Source organism: Panthera leo, chromosome E3 (genome assembly GCF_018350215.1).
Source record: "Panthera leo isolate Ple1 chromosome E3, P.leo_Ple1_pat1.1, whole genome shotgun sequence".
NCBI lineage: Eukaryota > Metazoa > Chordata > Mammalia > Carnivora > Felidae > Panthera > Panthera leo.
The window spans coordinates 24,179,809-24,198,929 of NC_056694.1; the positions used below are offsets into that span (position 1 = coordinate 24,179,809).

General features: G+C 36.9%; 1 protein-coding gene across 8 annotated transcripts in view; it reads right to left on the minus strand.

Moving 5' to 3' along the window:
• LOC122209881 (phospholipid-transporting ATPase ABCA3-like) overlaps positions 1-19,121 on the minus strand; it is a 175,864-nt gene that overhangs the window by 30,609 nt on the left and 126,134 nt on the right. For all 8 annotated transcript variants that reach the window (XM_042922162.1, XM_042922161.1, XM_042922160.1 and 5 more), the window contains 4 exons: positions 18,073-18,322; positions 17,715-17,919; positions 9,994-10,210; positions 3,947-4,117 (listed from right to left, as the gene is read on the minus strand). In XM_042922162.1, the coding sequence (XP_042778096.1) occupies positions 3,947-4,117; positions 9,994-10,210; positions 17,715-17,919; positions 18,073-18,322 (843 nt within the window). The remainder of the gene's footprint in view (positions 1-3,946; positions 4,118-9,993; positions 10,211-17,714; positions 17,920-18,072; positions 18,323-19,121) is intronic.

Here is a 19,121-nt window from a genome sequence, read left to right on the forward strand (position 1 = left end):
AAACTGAACAGTTTTTTGTGATTTAAAAAAAAAAGGTTTGCTAAACACAGGATAGAAAAAAAACAAAACAAAACGTTTTTAATCCAAAAACTAGGATCCCTTTGAATCTCAGTTCTGACTCATCAAAGCTGTGTGAAATAGAGCATATAGTCAGTATCAGTGAAGATGTTCTCTCTGAAATTGGAGTGAAACTGGATGTCGGCTATCACCACTTTGATTATATTTAAATTGTCCTTAACAAAGCAGTAAAAGTAGTGTCCTTATTAGCAGCTGCTTTGAGTGTACCCATTGAAAATGAAAAATAATCTACTCATAAATTATTAAAGTTAATAAAATAATTTAGGGAGTTCAATATACAAAAAATGAGCTCTTTAATTTTATTTCTCTATATCAGCAAAAAACAATGAAAAATGACTCTTCAAAAGTGATACCATTTATAACATCATCAAAAGATATGTAGGAATAAAGCTAACAACATATCTATAATACCTCTAAACCAATAACAAATAAACAGTGTTAAATAAAAATGCAGAAGACATAAGTAAATAGATGGATGGCTAAAACTAAATAAGCAAAGGAATGTACCAAGTTCATAGACTGTAAAATCAAAATTGTAAAGGTATTAAATCTTTCAAAATTGTTCTATAGAATTAAGGCAATGTCGGGGCGCCTGGGTGGCGCAGTCGGTTAAGCGTCCGACTTCAGCCAGGTCACGATCTCGCGGTCTGTGAGTTCGAGCCCCGCGTCAGGCTCTGGGCTGATGGCTCGGAGCCTGGAGCCTGTTTCTGATTCTGTGTCTCCCTCTCTCTCTGCCCCTCCCCCGTTCATGCTCTGTCTCTCTCTGTCCCAAAAATAAATAAAAAACGTTGAAAAAAAAAAAATTAAAAAAAAAAAAAAAAAAAAAAGAATTAAGGCAATGTCAATAAAAGTCCTACAGATTCTGGGGTGCCTGCATGGCTCAGTTAGTTAAGTGTCTGACTCTTGATTTCAGCTCAGGTCATGATTCCAGTGTCATGAGATCAAGCCCCATGATGGGCTCCACACTGGGTGTGGAGCCTGCTTAAGATTCCCTCTCTCCCTCTCCCTCTGTTGTTCTTCTGCTCGTGCATGTATCTTGAGTACTCTCTCTCTCTCTCTCTCTCTCTCACAATAAATAAATAAATAAATAAATAAATAAATAAATAAAATTTGTTTAAATCCTACTAGATTTGTTTTTTGGGTCTTAAAAAAAAGTAATTCTTTTTTTAAAACTTTATTTATTTATTTTCAAATAGAGAGAGAGAGAGAGAGAGAGAGAGAGAGAATAAGCAGGGGAGGACCAGAGAGAGGGGGAGAGAATCCCAAGCAGTCTCTGCACTGTCAATGATCATGAGATCATGACCTGAACCAAAATCAAGAGTTGGACACTTAACTGACTGAGCCACCCAGGTGCCTCCCCACCCTCAAAAAAGGTAATTCTTAAATGTGTAAGGAATTGCAAAACAAATATCAAGACATAGCCAAGTTCCAGTTTCAAAAACTTACTACAAAGCTAAAGTAATCAAGATGGGGGTGATACTGAAACAAGGACAGACATACAGATCAATGAAATACAATTGAGAGTTTAGAAATAAACCCATGCTTCTGAGGTCAACTGGTTTCAACAAGAGTGCCAAGTTAATTAAATGGGGAAATGAATAGTCTTTTTAACAAATGGTGCTGAAAGAACTAGATATCCATATGTACAAGAATCAAGTTGGAACACTGTCTCACACTATATACAGAAATCAACTAAAAAAGGATCAACAACCTGAATGTAACAGCTAAAACTATAAACCTCTTAGGAAAAAACATTGAATAAATCTCTGTGACCTCTGATTAAGCAATTGACACCTAAAGTATACAAAAAACAAAAAAACAGTGAATAAACTAGACTTCATCAAAATGAAACACTGCTGTGTATCAAAGGACACTAGCAGGAAAGTGAAAAGATAGCCCTCAGAATGGGAGAAAATATTTACAACCCACATATCAAAGAAGGGTCTACTTTACAGAATATATAAAGGCCAATTCCCCAATTTCAAATGGGCCGAGAACTTGAATAGACACTTTTATGAAAAAGATACACAAATGGACAACAGGAACATTAAAAGATGCTCAACATCACTGGTCATTAGAGAAATGCAAATTGATACAACAGTGTGATACAACTTCATACCTACTAGAAAGACTATAATAAAAAAAATGGAAAATAACAATTGTTGGAGAGGATATGGAGAAACTGGAACCTTTCTATATTGCTGTACAAAATACTCCATGCTTCTATGGAGACTCAGTAATACCTGACTTTCCATGTCACTAGATTTTGCATGAAATATTTCTTTTCCATTTTTTTCCCCACCTCACCCCATCTGCTAAAGTTTATTGTCATACAGTTACAGTTTACTGATCTTCCCTTTGAGGTCATCAACTACTATTCTAGGTAGGATCTGGTTTGCTACTAAATATTCCCACCTTTCTCATTCTGCCCACTCTCAAAAAATAAGATACTTCCAAAATTACCTAATAAATGATACAGTGCCACTGTGGGGATTCCTTCCTTCCTTCCTTCCTTCCTTCCTTCCTTCCTTCCTTCCTTCCTTCCTTCCTTCCTCCCTTCCTTCCTTTCTGTCCTTTTCAGTAAGCTCCATGCCCAGCATGGCACCCAGTGCAGGGGGGGCTTGGACTCATGACCCTGAGATCAAGACCTGAGCTAATATGAGGAGCTGGATGCTTAACAAACTGAGCCACCCAGGCACCACCACCATGAGGATTTCTAAATGGTTACGCTTTCTGACAAATCTGCAGTATTGTTCTCCTTTCTCTTACTCTCTTTTTCTGGCTCTTTTCTCTATCGTACTGCTCTTTATTACTCAAATCACCACATCCTGACCTTTACTTATTTATTTAAAAAAGTTGAGTTCCTCTACGTGCAGATACTATATTAGACACTGGAGAATGGGTTTTATCTATTCCTTCAAATAAGTTGTGGCCAAGTGAGTGTGGGTGCTTATGAGTGATGAAAGTGCTGAGAGGCAACACAAGTAAATATCACACAAATTCTTCCTATGGAGGTTTTTTTCTAAAGATGAAATGCATTATGCAATGAGGGAACATAAGCTGTGAATCTCAGTTCTGGACCACAAAAGCTATGTGGCCTAGGGCACAGTTTCCTCAAAATGGGTATAAAAACTGATAACTTGAGGTTGTGAAGATTTAACATAACATAGTTACTATGTGGTTGATTACTAGTAGCTCTTATTTTTATATCCGATGACTACTTGAAACTTAACTTGGCTTTGTTTTTGAGGTTTTATTATTACAAAGGCTTTCTCCCACTCTGATAAAATGACTTATGTACTGAATATGTGTCCTGACTCTCTCCTTTGAAATAAGGGCTGATTCCCCACATGTCTCATAGGCTAAGACTGAGACCAATTTTTTAGGCTTAGGGACTCCAAGGATACTGTGAAAATTAAAGGTAAGCTTCACTAAGATGGAGTCAGAAGGCCAATAGGCAGAACTCTCATACCATGCCATTTGTCAATTACAAGAATTGTCAGTTGTACACCCAACAGAAGAATCCTCAAAAAGAAAGAATCATGGATTACAGGCCCCAACAACAACAAAAAAGCACACTGTATCTCCTATAAGAAATTGACTACCCCCTGCAGCTCAGTCAAGAAGAAACTGTCATCACCCTGAACACTTGCTTCTCTCCAATGGACTTTTGTTCAAACAATTCCTCCCAATTTCTCCCCTCCTCCTAAATAATGTTCCTCTCTAAAATAATAATGTTTGTGAGACTTGTCTATGATTTGCTGTAACTTCCTTGTCCTGTATTGCAATTCTCTCCCATTCCCCAATAAACCCATTTTTTGCTGGAAAAATTACTGGCAGTCTTATGTTTAAGATTAATGATACTTACTTTCTTTACTACAATTTATGTAGACAGGAAGTTTGTTTCCAGAGCACCATTTCTTTATCTGGTAGAAAGTAAAATAGTCATCGATACACTTCGCAAGGTTGTAATTAGGAAAGAACAGTAATGAATTAAGTATGAAGGCTCTGGTGGCTTTTGACATCTTATGTTGAACTTCTAAAAAGATGATAAAATTAGATTTCATTATAGGAAATGAACTATCCCTAGGACAACAAATCTCCCAAGGATGACCAAAATAAACTTTGGGAATTAAAAAAATATATTACATTTGAAGAATACTAATTACTAGCCAATAAGTTTCTTCCAGTCAATATCCAGTGACAGTTTGTGTTGATAATTGCAGAGTTCTGAAAAGTCTCTTTGGTGAAGTGGGTGTCTATGTGATAAGACTTATGGCACCTGATATGGACAGGAAACCACTACTATTTTTTACATTTCTAATCCTAATTTATCAATTAAGGGAATAAAGTAGGGGTCAGAGATATAGCCTACAATTCAACAGTGGGGAACAGATGGGGAAATTAAGACATGTTTGAGAGTAGAAAAATCTTCAAGGGAACCAGACTTCTGTCTCTCTAAAGAATGCATTTGATTTGAACAATTATTAGGGACTAAGTTCCTGGAGGTATGAACATGCTTAATTTATGAAGTGACAATATGAAATTTTGATAATGAATTCAGTTTTTTAGAAAGAAGATAAAAGGCCAGTCTAAACAGAAACTTCATATAAGACATTTTGGGTAAAGAGAGATGGCCAAGAAGCAAATCTTCAAGTGCCCAACCCATAGTGATTCTGTCCAGTGTAGATTTTGAGTTGATAGAGACAAATAATTGATTCAGGATATTGGCTAATTGAGCAGATGCCAAAAATGGCATTAATTATATACACCACACTGTCTTTTTATGAATATGGAAGAGCTCTATAGCTGCACCAATATACACATGTGGCTACTGAGCACTTGAAATGTGGATAGTGTGGCTATGGAATTAATTTTAAATTGTACTTAATTTCACAAATAAAGGATATAACATATTATACTATATCCCTAAAAACGTGTGGAGAAGAGGAGAAAGGAATGGGTTCAAACTAAATAGCCATCACTTAAATATAGACTGCTATATGCAGAAGAGTTTATATAAAAACCTAATGGTAACCATATATCAAAAACCACTAATAAATATGCAAAGAATAAAGAGAAAGAACTCCAAATATATCACTAAAGAAAATCAGCAAAACATGAGAGAAAGGCAAGAAGAGATCAGAGAAAAACTTGAGAAACAACCATAGAGCAAGTAATAAGATGGCAATAAATACATATCTTTCAATAATTACTTTGAATGTAAATGGACTAAACATTCTCATCAAAAGACATAGGGTGAAAGAATGGATACGAAAAAACAAGACCCATCTATATGGGTCCTACAGGAGACCCATTTTACACCTAAATTTAATTTACATCTGTAAATTAAAATAAGAAGGGATGGAGAAACATTTATCATGCAAATGGATGTCAAAAGAAAGCCAGAGTAGCAATACTTACTACCTTAGACTTAAAAACCAAGACACTGGGTGACAGAATGGATAAAAAAAACAATACCCATCTATATGCTGATACTTCTATCTGTTGAGTTCTTAATTTAAATTATTATTAAATTTCATTTTTCAGGATTCTATTTGGATCTTTTTCAAGTCTACTTGTTCTCTCTCTTTCTCTCTCTCTATTATATGCATGTATAACATACATGTACATAAATAGTATATGCATATATGTTATTTTATTTATTACATATTCTATTATATATATTCCAGTATTTGCTTTTATACCTGAGACTCTCTATTACAATTTAAATATATTAAACATACATATTTATGCAGGTTAAATGCACATTATACATATTAATCGTTTAAACACATATATTTATATTGTATACCTATATATAACACACATGCATACATGTCCTATTATTTATTACATGTTCTATTATTTGCTCATATTACTGAGACTCTTAAAATTTAAATATTTTAAAAATACATATTTTAATCTTTATTTTTGAGAGATAGACAGAGTGTGAGTAGGGTAGGAGCAGACAGATAGGGAGACACAGAATCCGAAGTAGGCTCCAGGCTGCAAGCTGGCAGCACAGAACCCAACGTGGGGCCCAAACCCATGAACTGTGAGATCACGACCTGAGCTGAAGTTGGACGCTCAACCGACTGAGCCACCCAGGCACCCTGTAAACATACATATTTTATATCATTCAAAAGTCCCCAAATCTTAATTTTGCAGGTCTGATTGTGATTCTACAATTTGTGATTTCTGCTAGCACTTGCTCTTAAGAGCTTGTATTTTTTTCTCTTTCTTCTCTTTGTGCTTTTAATTTGATCTCAAGTTCTCTAGAAAATTTAACTATGGGAATACTTTGAAGTCTGGGAATTGTGTATACCTTTGCCACTCACCTAGGGCACACACAACCAACTGAGATTTAAAATAAATTATCAAGTTATGTTTTTTAGCTTACATAGGTTCTATGACTTCAGGATATAAACCAATATGAACATTTGCATGTGTTTACAAATTCCAAAGGGAAATTGTTATTCCTCATTCCAGTGCCAAATTCAACCCTTACAAATTTCCTTTATGTGTCTTACTGTGGCTTTAGTTTTGTTCACTCTTTTTAAAAGTTTATTTATTTATTTTGAGAGGGAGAGAGAGAGAGAGAGCAGAGGAGGGACAGAGAGAGAGATAATCCAAAGCAGGCTCTGAACTGTCAGTGCAGAGCATGATTCAGGGCTCAGTCTTAGGAACTATGAGATCATGACAGAGCCAAGATCAGGAGTCTGATGTTTAATGGACTGAAACATTCAGGTGCCCCTTGTTTACCCTTGAAGTGAGTAGCCCTTTGAACTTCCAATTTTAAATAGGAAGATATTAAACCTTGTTGTACCTCTATGCTTTTTATTCTGACTTCTCTGATCCTATTTATACAATGGAAAATAAATGTCACCAGATGCTGTCAATAACCTCTAGTCAAAGCTACCTTCAATTATTGCTTTGTTATTGTTGGCCTCTGCCAATTCCATACTTACTTTTCAGTTCATTATTTTTGGTACAGTATCCTTCAGTGTTTGCTCTGCTGCTCAAAAGTGGAAATCTCCTGTGACTTTCTAATTGCCAAATCTACTGGCTTCTGTTTTTAATCCCATTTTACTCTGCATTACTCTTTGCAACGTATTCTTCCTAAAAAAAGCCTTCCAAAACTTTTCTAAAGTAGTAATTTACTCCTATTATTACCCTGTAACAACTATTTCTCTTTAGTTCCTTAAATGATCATTTCATTTTAGGTCTCACAAACTCAAATGATTTCAGGTGAGTCTTCCTCACATCACAAAACATGTGTCCAAACACCTGTCTTTGGACAAGTGTGCAAAAATATATAGACATTTGCTTTCCATAATTTGGGTATTCCTTTGTGAGAATGAGTGCTAAGGTATATCTATTAACACGTTCGTTTTTTTTTTTTTCATCTGCTATGCAGAAGCTTAAGTCTTACACATGTGAACTATTCATGCTCAAAGGAAGTTACAGGCAATTATTTTGTGACCAGTGAAGGACTAAGGGAACAAGACCAGTGTCTGTGGAGCAACAGCAGAGAGGGAGGATGTGGGGGAAGTGCTGAGGTCAGTTGAAATGTACATTAGAGGGTGAATCAACAACTTCATTTTTAACAATAACCATTTTAGTGAATATCTCCCTGAATCTCAAAATCAGAGAAGGAAAATGAGATACAAATTCGAGAATACTATAAAAAGCAGGCCTGGGAGGAAGAAAAACTGGCTTAGGTAATTGTATGTGTGTCAGAGGCATATAGAGATTTTCTTTGGAAAACCTTGTTAGGGTGCTCACAAGCTTGTACCTTTTCATTGAATTAGGGAAGGACAGCCATACGATAAAACCTCCTTCAACAAAACTGTCAGCTTCTCCCAAGAATTCAAGATTCCTCTACACTCTTCCCTCTCTTCACTTCACTACGAACTGCCCTAACATCAAGGAAGAACATTTTTTTGGCACAAAAACAGACACTCAAATCAATGGAACAGAATAGAGAACCCAGAAATGGACCCACAAATGTATGGGCAACTAATCTTTGACAAAGCAGGAAAGAATATCCAATGGAATAAAGACAGTCTCTTCAGCAAGTGGTGCTGGGAAAACTGGACAGCGACATGCAGAAGAATGAACCTGGACCACTTTCTTACACCAGACACAAAAATAAACTCAACATGGATGAAAGACCTAAATGTAAGACAGGAAGCCATCAAAATCCTTGAGGAGAAATCAGGCAAAAACCTCTTTGACCTTGGCTGCAGCAACTTCTTACTCAACACGTCTCTGAGGCAAGGGAAACAAAAGCAAAAATGAACTACTGGGGCCTCATCAAAATAAAATATTCTGCACAGCGAAGGAAACAATCAGCAAAACTCAAAGGCAACCAACAGAATGGGAGAAGATATTTGCAAACGACCTGTCAGATAAAGGGTTAGTATCCAAAATCTATAAAGAACTTATCAAACTCAACACCCAAAAAACAAATAATCCAGTGAGGAAATGGGCAAAAGACATGAATAGACACTTCTCTATTGTCTATGTCTAAAGACATGAAAAGACATCCAGATGGCCAACCGACACATGAAAAAATTCTCAACATCACTCATCATCAGGGAAATACAAATCAAACCCACAATGAGATAGCACTTCACACCTATCAGAATGGGTAACATTAACAACTCAGGCAACAACAGATGTTGGCGAGGATGCGGAGAAACATGATTTTGCATTGTTAGTGGGAATGCAAGCTGGTGCAGCCACTCTGGAAAACAGTATGGAGGTTCCTCAAAAAATTAAAAATAGAACTACCCTATGACTCAGCAATTGCACTACTAGGTATTTATCCAAGGGATACAGGTATGCTGTTTCAAAGGGGCACATGCACCCCAATGTTTATAGCAGCACTATCGACAATAGCCAAAGTATGGAAAGAGCCCAAATGTCCATCGATGGATGAATGGATAAAGAAAATGTGGTATATATATACAATGGAGTATTATTCGGCAATCAAAAAGAATGAAATCTTGGCATTTGCAACTACATGGATGGAACTAGAGGATATTATACTAAGCAAAATTAGTCAGTCAGAGAAAGACAAATATCATATGGCTTCACTCATATGAGGACCTTAAGACACAGAACAGATGAACATAAGGGAAGGGAAGCAAAAACAATATAAAAACAGGGAGGGGGACAAAACAGAAGAGACTCAAATATGCAGAACAAACAGAGGGCTACTGGAGGGGTTGTGGGAGGAGGGATGGGCTAAATGGGTAAGGGGCATTAAGGAATCTACTCCTGAAATCATTGTTGCACTATATGATAAATAATTTGGATGCAAATTGAAAAAATAAAATTAAAAAAAGGAAGAACATTTTTATTATTTTATTTTTTTAATATATGAAATTTATTGTCAAATTGGTTTCCATACAACACCCAGTGCTCATCTTTTTAAAGATAATAATGGCCTCCTATAGTTGATACAGAATTTATTCCAACTTTCTGAGGCCTCCCCTTCAAAGAAGAAAGCTGCTTTTTTGTGTTTTCTCTCTCTCTCTCTCTGACAAATGAGTCTCAGGACAAATGCTCCTAAAATTTACCATATCTGTTGCGAAAGGGACTTTTTAGGTCATGTGATGGAGTTACTGGAGGTGGGGATAGAGAGAAGGAACCCTGTCAAAGACCTGTAGGTCAGGATCAGTCCTATCACTTCAGCATGAGGATCCCAGCTCTAACACAGTGCCCAGAATATCAGAGGCACTCAAAAATAATTTTATGGACTTATATAAAGTACAGGATTTTCCCCAAACTGTGAACTTAATTGTCTACTAATGTCTTTAGTCCATTCCTATTTATTTATTTATTTATTTATTTATTTACTGCCTTCTGGGGAAAGAGATATTTTGTGAAGCCCCTTACCCTTACCGAACTGAAGAGTGGCATCTATGAGGACACTGAAAATGCCTGAAAGGTAGTTGAATAGGACAAGTTTGATGTAGGCAGAAGTACTTTTAGTAAACAGAAAGCTCAGCAGGTACATGAGGGGAATGACAGACCAGCCATATAGCATGAAGATCAGCATTGTGTCCAGAAAATGGTAGTCTATGATGTAAATATCCAATTGGCAGAATTTGAATGCTCCCTGAAACACAGAAGACACAGAAATAAGGCAAAGTGAAGGGCAACTGCAAAAATAATGCAAGCCAGAATGTTTAGAGAAGGAGATAGCAAATCCCATCACTATTTAGCATGGAAGTATTCATTAATTAAATCAGCCTCTAAAAAGGTCATTAGCCTAGGAGCATGAAGTAAGATACTTCTACATCTGCTTCAGCAGAGGACAGCTCAATGAGCAGAACCAGTATAATTCCCTTTATTTTCTTCTACTTGGAATAATCTTTTAATTAACAAAGTCAGTATACTTTCCCCCAAAAGTAGATTATTTCTCCAGAAAGCCTATTTCTCTAAAGATTTTTTATCTCTGGTTATATATATTATCTATCATACCTTTAAACCAGGTCTCCTGATTCTGTTCTATTCTCCCACTCCTATCACGTCCACCCAAGCAACACTGGGGCCTCTTTCTTCCATTTTTCTAATTGAAATTTAAAAACAGATACCGAAGCACAAAATTAGAGGTACCTAAACTGAATGGAAGATGGTGGTGGAGAGAAACCTGTAGTTGTTAAAGCAAAAAGATTTCTAGAAATCTGTATCTCATTAGTTAGTAAATGCAGTTTCTCCACAAATGTCAGCATTGTCTCTTTGGGCAGCTACACAATTACATAGCAGGACAACCAAGGAGAAAATAATACACTTAAGCTAAGAATAGTTATGCAATTGATTACTGATACTCTTGGTGGTGGTAGCAGTAGCAATAGAAAGGATTAGTAGGTTATTTATTTAAATCCAGTATCTGTAGCTATGGTTGGTTTGTTTCTGAATGAGCATTCTGTAAACTTAAACAGAATAAATACAATGAGGTAGTCAAATAAAAGTTGGGGTGATCTAGAAATCTCTGTGTTTGAAGGCTTAAAATCCTTGAAAGTCACAAATCATAAGCTATCTCAAGGAAAAGTTAAATTCCTACTTGGATAAGTAATATATTCTGTTCTTCGACAAGAAGACTGCATACTGTGAATATGTAGATTCTACCCAAATTGATCTATAAATAAACATGCACACAAGGTTTTTAAGTAAATATTTCAACCTCTTTATTATGAAATGTAACACATTCCCAGAATAATGCATAAAACATAAATGAATTATCATATTTTATTATCACAAAACATCGTGGGCAACCACCACCATGCCAGTACCCAAAGAAATCAATCATGAACTCCTTCAACTCCTGTAAAAGTAACCACTATTCTGCAATTTATCAATACTTCCTTATATTTCTTAATAGTATGATATGCATGCATTCCTAAATACTAAAATATGTATTAACTGTATTTTGAAATTTTTATGATTGTAATTATACAATATATATTTTTTGAATTTGGATTCTTACACTCAGCATTATGTTTGTGTGATTCATTCATGTGATGAATGCAACCTTAGTTCACTCTTTATCACTGCTATAGAAGATTCCTTTGAGTTTTACTTTTGATCGATAATGGGTTGCTTCCAAAGTTTCATCACTGTAGTAGCTTTGTTAGGGCTGCCATAACCAGATAGTGTGGACTGGTGGCTTACGCAACAGAAATTCATTTTCTCACAGTTCTAGAGGCTGGAAGTCCAAGATTAAAATGCCAGCAGGGTTAGTTTTTTATTTTATTTTCTCTTTTTTTAATATTTCTGAAAAATTTTATTCAAACATGTTTTTCTAATTACAGAAATAGAACATGTTCAATGTAGAAAAACTAGAAAACGCACATATGCATAGGAAAATACAAAAATACTCAAAGTTCACAGCTCAAAGAACTTCACTATTAAAATGTGAACATCTATCACTTCAGACTATTTCAACTGCATACACTTATGTATTTTTTCTTATAATGGACTACATTTTTGAGTACTTAATGCTTTTCATGAGAAAAATATACTTTTCTAGTAGCTTCTTAGTAGTTCAATATCATTCCTTTATATAAATGTATCACAATTTACTTAGGCAATTTTTAAAAGTTTTTTTTTAAATTCCAGTTAACATACAGTGTAATATTTCAGGTGTATGATTTAGTGATTCAACACTTCATACAATACCTGGTGCTCATCACAAGTGCACTCCTTAACTTTCATCACTGATTTCACTCATCCCTCCACCCCCTTCCCCTCTGGTAATCATTGGTTTGTTCTCTATAGTTAAGAGTCTGTTTCTTAGTTTGCCTCTCTCTCTCTTTTTTCCCCCATGGTCATTTGTTTTGTTTCTTAAATTCCACATATGAGTGAAATCATATGAGTGGTATCACATGTCTTTCTCTGACTTACTTCACTTAGCATAATACCCTCTAGCTCCATCTATGTGTTTGCAAATGGCAATATATCATTCTTTTGATGGCTGAATGATATTCCATAATATTACATTCCAAACACTTGGGGTGTTTCCATTATTTGGCTATTGTAGATAATGCTGCTATAAACACTGGGGTGCATGTACCCCTTTGAATCAGTATTTTTGTATCCTTTGGGTAAATACCTAGTAGTGCAATTGCTGGATTGTGGGGTAGTTCTAGTTTTAACTTTTTGAGGAAACTCCATACTGTTTTCCAGAGTGGCTGCACCAGTTTGCATCCCCAACTGTGAAGGAGGGTTTCCCTTTCCACACATCTTTGTCAACACCTGTTGTTTCTCATGTTGATTTTAGCCATTCTGACAGGTGTGAGGTGATATTTCATTGTAGTTTTGATTTGTGTTTCCCTGATATTGAGTGATATTAAACAACTTTTCCTGTATCTGTTGGCCATCTGCATGTTTTCCTTGGGAAATAATGTCTATTCATGTCTTCTGCCCATTTTTAAATTGGATTATTTGTTTTTTGGGTGTTGAGTTTAATACATTTTTTATAGATTTTGGATACTAACCCTTTATAAGATATGTCATTTGCAAATATCTTCTCCCATTCCATCTGTTGCCTTTTAGTTTTGTTGTATTGCTATATACTTCCCTCTTAGGACTGCTTTTGTTGTACCCCAAAGGTTTTGGACTGTTGTGTTTTCATTTTTATTTGTTTCCATGTATTTCTTTTAATTTTTTCTTTGATTTTCCTGATTTACCCATTTATAGTTCAGTAGCATATTGTTTAACCTCCATGTATTTGTGGTCTCTCCAAATTTTATCTTGTGGTTGACTTCAAGTTTCATAGAGTTATAGTTAGAAAATATACACAGTATGATCTCAACCTTCTTACATTTGTTGAGGCCTGACTTGTGTCCTAGTATGTGATCTACTCTGGAGAATGTTCCATGTGCACTAGAAAAGCATGTGTATTCTGCTGTTTTAGGATAGAATATTCTGATTATATCTATTAAGTCCATCTGGTCCAGTGTTATTCAAGGCCATTGTTTCCTTATTGATTTTCTGTTTAGTTCATCTGTCCATTGATGTCAGTGGGGTGTTAATATCTCCTATTATTATTGTCTTATTATCAATGAATTCCTTTATGCTTGTTGTTAATTGTTTTATATATTTTGGTGCTTCCATGTTGGATGCATAAATATTTACTGTGGGAACAAGAACACCACAATGACCACAGGTGCATATTTGTTCAGGCTCCGAGATCTCTGAGAAAACTTGAGATTGTAAGGTTAAAAATAACCTAAAAGGACTTGAGTGAATTGCCCTTGGGAAATGTGGTCTGTTTGTTAGTATACAGATAGGGATGTTTTGCTTAAAGGAAGCCAGCTGTATATATAGCACAGTGCGTTCACTCCCTTCTTTGTCTTCGCTTCTATCCTAAAGATTCTTATCAGAACATATGTATCTGCAAGACTGCTCTTGTATGCAAGATAAGTATGATAGCTGAATCAGATGTACATTGTTGACATGCTTTGCTAAGCTTCTGTTGTTAATCATTGCTGATCTGTTTTTCCTGAAAACGTATATAAGATGTACAATAAACCTTGGTACCCCGGGCTGTTGGCTTGGGGTCCCCTGTGCCTTGCTCTACTGTTGTCTCTTTTTCTTACTTCCTTCACCACCCCAAGCCCATGGCCTATTGAGGTCGACAATTTACAATTGTTAGATCTTCTTCTTGGATTGTCCCCTTTATTATGATAGAGTGGCCTTCTTCATGTCTTGTTATAGTCTTTGGTTTAGTGTCTAGTTTGTTGGATATAAGTATTGCTACCCCAGGTTTCTTTTAAGATGCATTTGCATAATAAGTGTTTCTTGAGCCCTTTACTTTCAATTTGCTGGTGTCGTTAGCTCTAAAATGAGTCTCTTGGGCACCTGGGTGGCTCAGTCATTAAGCATCTGACTTGGGCTCAGGTCATGATCTCATGGTTCTTGAATTTGAGTCCTACATCAGGTGAGCACGAGCCCCAATTCCAGTGAGCTCAGGCCCTGCTTTGGATAAAAAAATCACAAAAAACATGTGCCCCACTTCAGGGGAGCCCCACTTTCTCTCTCTCTCTCTCTCTCTCCTTCTCTCTCTTCCTCTACCTCTCCTGGGATTCTTTCTCTCTCTCTGCCCCTCAATCACTCATTCCCTCTCTCTCTCTCTCAAAATAAAATAAAATAAAGTAAAATAAAATAAAATAAAATAAAATAAAATAGTCTCTGTAGACAACATATAGATGGGTCTTTTTTTTTTTTTAATCCATTATGACATCCTGTATCTTTTGATTGGAGCATTTAGTCCATTTACATTCAGAATAATTATTGATAGATATGTATTTAATGCCATTTTATTATTTGTTCTATTGTTGTTTCTGGAGATTTTGTCTGGTCCTTTCTTGCCTTTGTCATCTTTGGTCTCTCCTTTCCACTTGAAGATTCCCTCTTAATATTTCTTGCAGGACTGGTTTAGTGGTACAAACTCCTTTAGTTTTTGTTTGGAAAAATCCATGTCTCTTTCTATGCTGAATGATAGGCTTCCTGGATAAAGTATCCTTGGCTGCAGCTTTTTCCTATTCAACATGTTGAATATATCATGCTACTCCCTTCTGTCTTGCCATGATTCTGTTGAGACATCTACAGCTAGCCTTATGGGTCTTCCCTTGTAAGTTAAGGACTTCTTTTGTCTTGCTGCATTTAAGATTTTTTCTTTAGCACTTTATTTTGCAAATTTTATTATAATATATCTTGGTGTTGGTCTGCTTTTGTTGGGAATTCTCTGTGCCTCCTGGATTTCGATGTTTCTTTCCTCAGATTAGGGAAATTATTAGCTATTATTTCCCCAAATTTTCTGTACCCTTTTCTCTCTTCTTCTTCTGGGACTCCTATAATACAAATGTTATAACGGTTGATGGAGTCACTGAGTTCCCTAAGTCTATTCTTGTGTTCCATGATTCTTCTCTCTTTTGTTCAGTTTCATTATTTTCCATTATTTTGTCTTCTATATCACTTATTCATTCCTCTGCCTCTTCCACTCCACTGTTCACTGCATCAAGCTTGTTTCCAATCTCAGTTATTGTATTCTTTATTTCTGACATATTCTTTTTTAACTTTTTTATCTCTGTGGTAAGGGTCTCTCTGATGTCTTCCATTATTTTCACAAGCCCACCAAGTATCCTTATAATTGTTGCTTTGAATTCTCCATCAGGCATGTTACTTGTATCTGTTTCACTCAGATCTCTGGCTGTGGCCTTATCTCGTTCTTTCATTTGGGATGAATTCTTCCATCTTGGCATTTTTGTCCAAGTCTCCCCTGCCTTCTCTGTGTTAGAAAAGCCTGTAATGTTTTCTGTTCCTGAGGGTAAGTGGCTCTAGGAAGGAGAGGTCATATAGTGTCCAGAGTCTGGTGCCTTACTGTCTCTGGTGCATGTCGCATGCACTCTGCATTGTGTTCTGGCTGCTCTATCCTTCAGACCAGTTGTCTGCAGAGGCTCTCCTTGCCTTCAGTGGGCAGTGTTTAGTCCTTGGCCAGAATGTGTTGAGTTTTAACTAGGTGTGCTCTAGTCTGCTTATTAAATGAGACCATACTACTTCTAGAAGACCTGAGAACTCTCTGGTTGGGAGACATGGTGTGATGAGGGGTTTCTGCTGGTCTTCTGGGGAAGGGGACCACTGCACTGGGACTGAGTCATGCTTGACTGAGATGGGCCGTCCCGCCAAAGCACAGGGACATGGGACTTGTTGTAAGCAGGTTAGGAATCCTGTGTCAGTGCTGTGCTGCTTCCCTCAGGTGGCTGTGTGTTTATGATGAGGAGCAGGTGAATGAAATGGCACCAGCCAGCTCCTTTGTCCCCAGAGACAGGTTTCTGTGAATGTTGCCCCTCAAAAAAGCACTACTGGAAGAGCGAATAAGCTCCCCACTGTGTGTCCCAGGTGTTTTTCAGATCGCTGTTTCCATGCTGCCTGCCTCTGAACTGTTCCTGCCTTCTTTCCAGGGAGCAGCACAGTGTCCTCTGAGCTCTATCCCAGCCAGCCTGCTGACCTTTAAAATTCCAGGCATTAGAGACATGGTGTGGGCAGGGGCTTGTCTTGTCTTCAAGGGGAAGGACCTCTATGCTGTACTGACACAAGCTTGACTGAGAAGAGAAGTCCTGCCAGAGCACAGGGGTGTGGGGTTTTGTATCAGCAAGTTAGTCAGCCTTTGCCAGCACTGCACTTCTTCCAGGTGGCTCTGTATTTAAGCTAAGGGGTAGTGGAAGGAAATGGGGCCAGCCACCTCCTTTGTCCCTGGAGAGGCATCTCCATGAATGCTGCCTCTCAGGGATGCCCTCCAAGAAGAGCAAATAATCGCACCCCTGTGTGCCCCAGGCATTCTTCAGATTGCTTTTTCCACATCATCTGCCCCTAGGTTGTTTGCTGCCCTTCTCTCCAGAAGCAGGATAATGACTTCAGGGATCTAGCCCAACCAAGCCCCCTGACCTTTAAAACTCCAGGATTTAAGCCCTGGTGGTTGCAAGAACTCACAAAAATCATCCCCTCTCATTTTCCCAGCCAATGACCTTGGGGAAATGATTTCCTGTGCATTCCCCTGTGTGCTCTACTCTCTCTCACCTTCTCCATTACCATGGCTCTCTCCCATCCACAGCACCTGTTATCTTTTTCTCCCCTAAACCATCTCCACACTTCCTACCTTCTATGATGTGGCTTCTTTTCTCCCTTTAGTTGTGGAGTTAGCTTTGTCAGTCTTTAAGTTGACTTCTGGAGTATTTAGAATGATTTGATAGTTATCTAGTTGTGTTCGTGGAAGGAGATGAGCCTAGCATCATCCTACTCTGCCGCCATCTTAGGGTTGGTTTTTCTAAGATTTTTCTCCTTGGCTTGCAAGTGGCCACTTATTGGCTGTGTCCTCAATGGTCTTTACTATGTGCATGCACACTCCTTGTATCTCTTTGTATGTTCAAATATCCTCTTCTTATGAAGGATACTAGTCAGACTGGATTAGGACCTACCCTAACTGCTTCATTTTAACTTAATCACCTCTTTGAAGGTCCTATCTACAAATACAGTTAAGTTACATAAGTAGAGAAGAGGAATTTTCCATGGGGTACAGAAGGAAAATGAGCCCTCAAGAAACTGTACCTAATACTTACTAGTAGTAAGCAGCAGGTAATAAAGAAGATGATGAAATCCCACAGTAGAGCAGAAAGCCAGTACACAGGGACATAAACCCCACTCAAAAATTGGATGTGCTTTGCCTTAGTGATTTGTTCGGTCACTGTCAGGAGACAAAAGCCACTGATCAAAAGAGCCATGCCAAAATGTATATTTAAGGCCACGTGGAGTCCATTTGACAATCTACAGAATAAGGAACAAAAGTAGATATATCAGAAAATCAATACAGCAGAAACAAATTTCTAGCAATAGGTATTTTTAATTATCTAAATGTAATCATATAGCATAGGAGAGATGCATTTAAAATATAAAATTTTAATAAAAAGGATAACATACGTTGCACTTTGTTTTTTATGCCTAAGGTATGGCTGAGGCTTATTGGAGACTATTAAAGAAGCATTAGAGCCAGCAATGGTCATGAGAAGAATGTTGTCTAATATCGACAGGGTCAGAGATGGTGAATGATATGCTTGATTGTTGAAAAGACCAGTAAGTATTATTTTATTTGTCTTCACCTCAATGGAAAATGCAACAATGCATAAGTGAATACAATCTTCATTTTCCATTAAGTATTTCAGTAGGTCACCTAGGATGAGGAAACGAAGTTGATCAGTTTATCCACAAAAGAGGTCATCTACAACATATGTTGGGGAAAGGAACAAATAATTTTACTTGGTTCTCATCCCTTTAAATTTTCTCATAATAATTATTTCAAACATTTGCCATTCTCCTCAAGCACTCTATTCCATCATTAAATTCCAAGCTCTCTCACTTCATAGCCTATAACCTAGATTCCTACTTCACTGAGAAAACACAGGCACATGGTATAGATTTCCTTATCTATCTCAAAGAGATCCATAAGTATTTCCACTTATAGATTGTATTGCTTAAGGCAAAAAAACCCTTCCTCTGTGAAAATAAAAGTGTGGATTAAAAAAATAAAAAGTCACCTGTTTGAAGGTGTAGATATCTAAAAATACAATCAACATTTGGGGACTAAGCCCCTAGAAGGAATATAAATGCATTGAAGCGAGCCAAAAATTCCATACCCCTTTTTCCTTTAAGGCATTTTAGATTTATAAATGACAGAATGCATTGGTAAATCTTCAAGCTTTCAGTGCGGCTCCTGAGGGCTATTCCATAAGAGTAAGAGTGAGTAACATTAGATCAGTTCTTATAAAAATTTCCACCCAGTCTCAAATTACTTAAATCACTGATTAGATTTAGAGCTTCCCTTAACCTCATTATCTTTCAGAAGCTAAAGTAAATCTCCTCTGGAGAAGACAATCTCAAGTAGATTCATATCATTTTCATGTACAATATTTGGCATTCAATTAAAAAATTACTAAGTATAATAAAAAAAACAGAACCAAGAAAAAGCACAG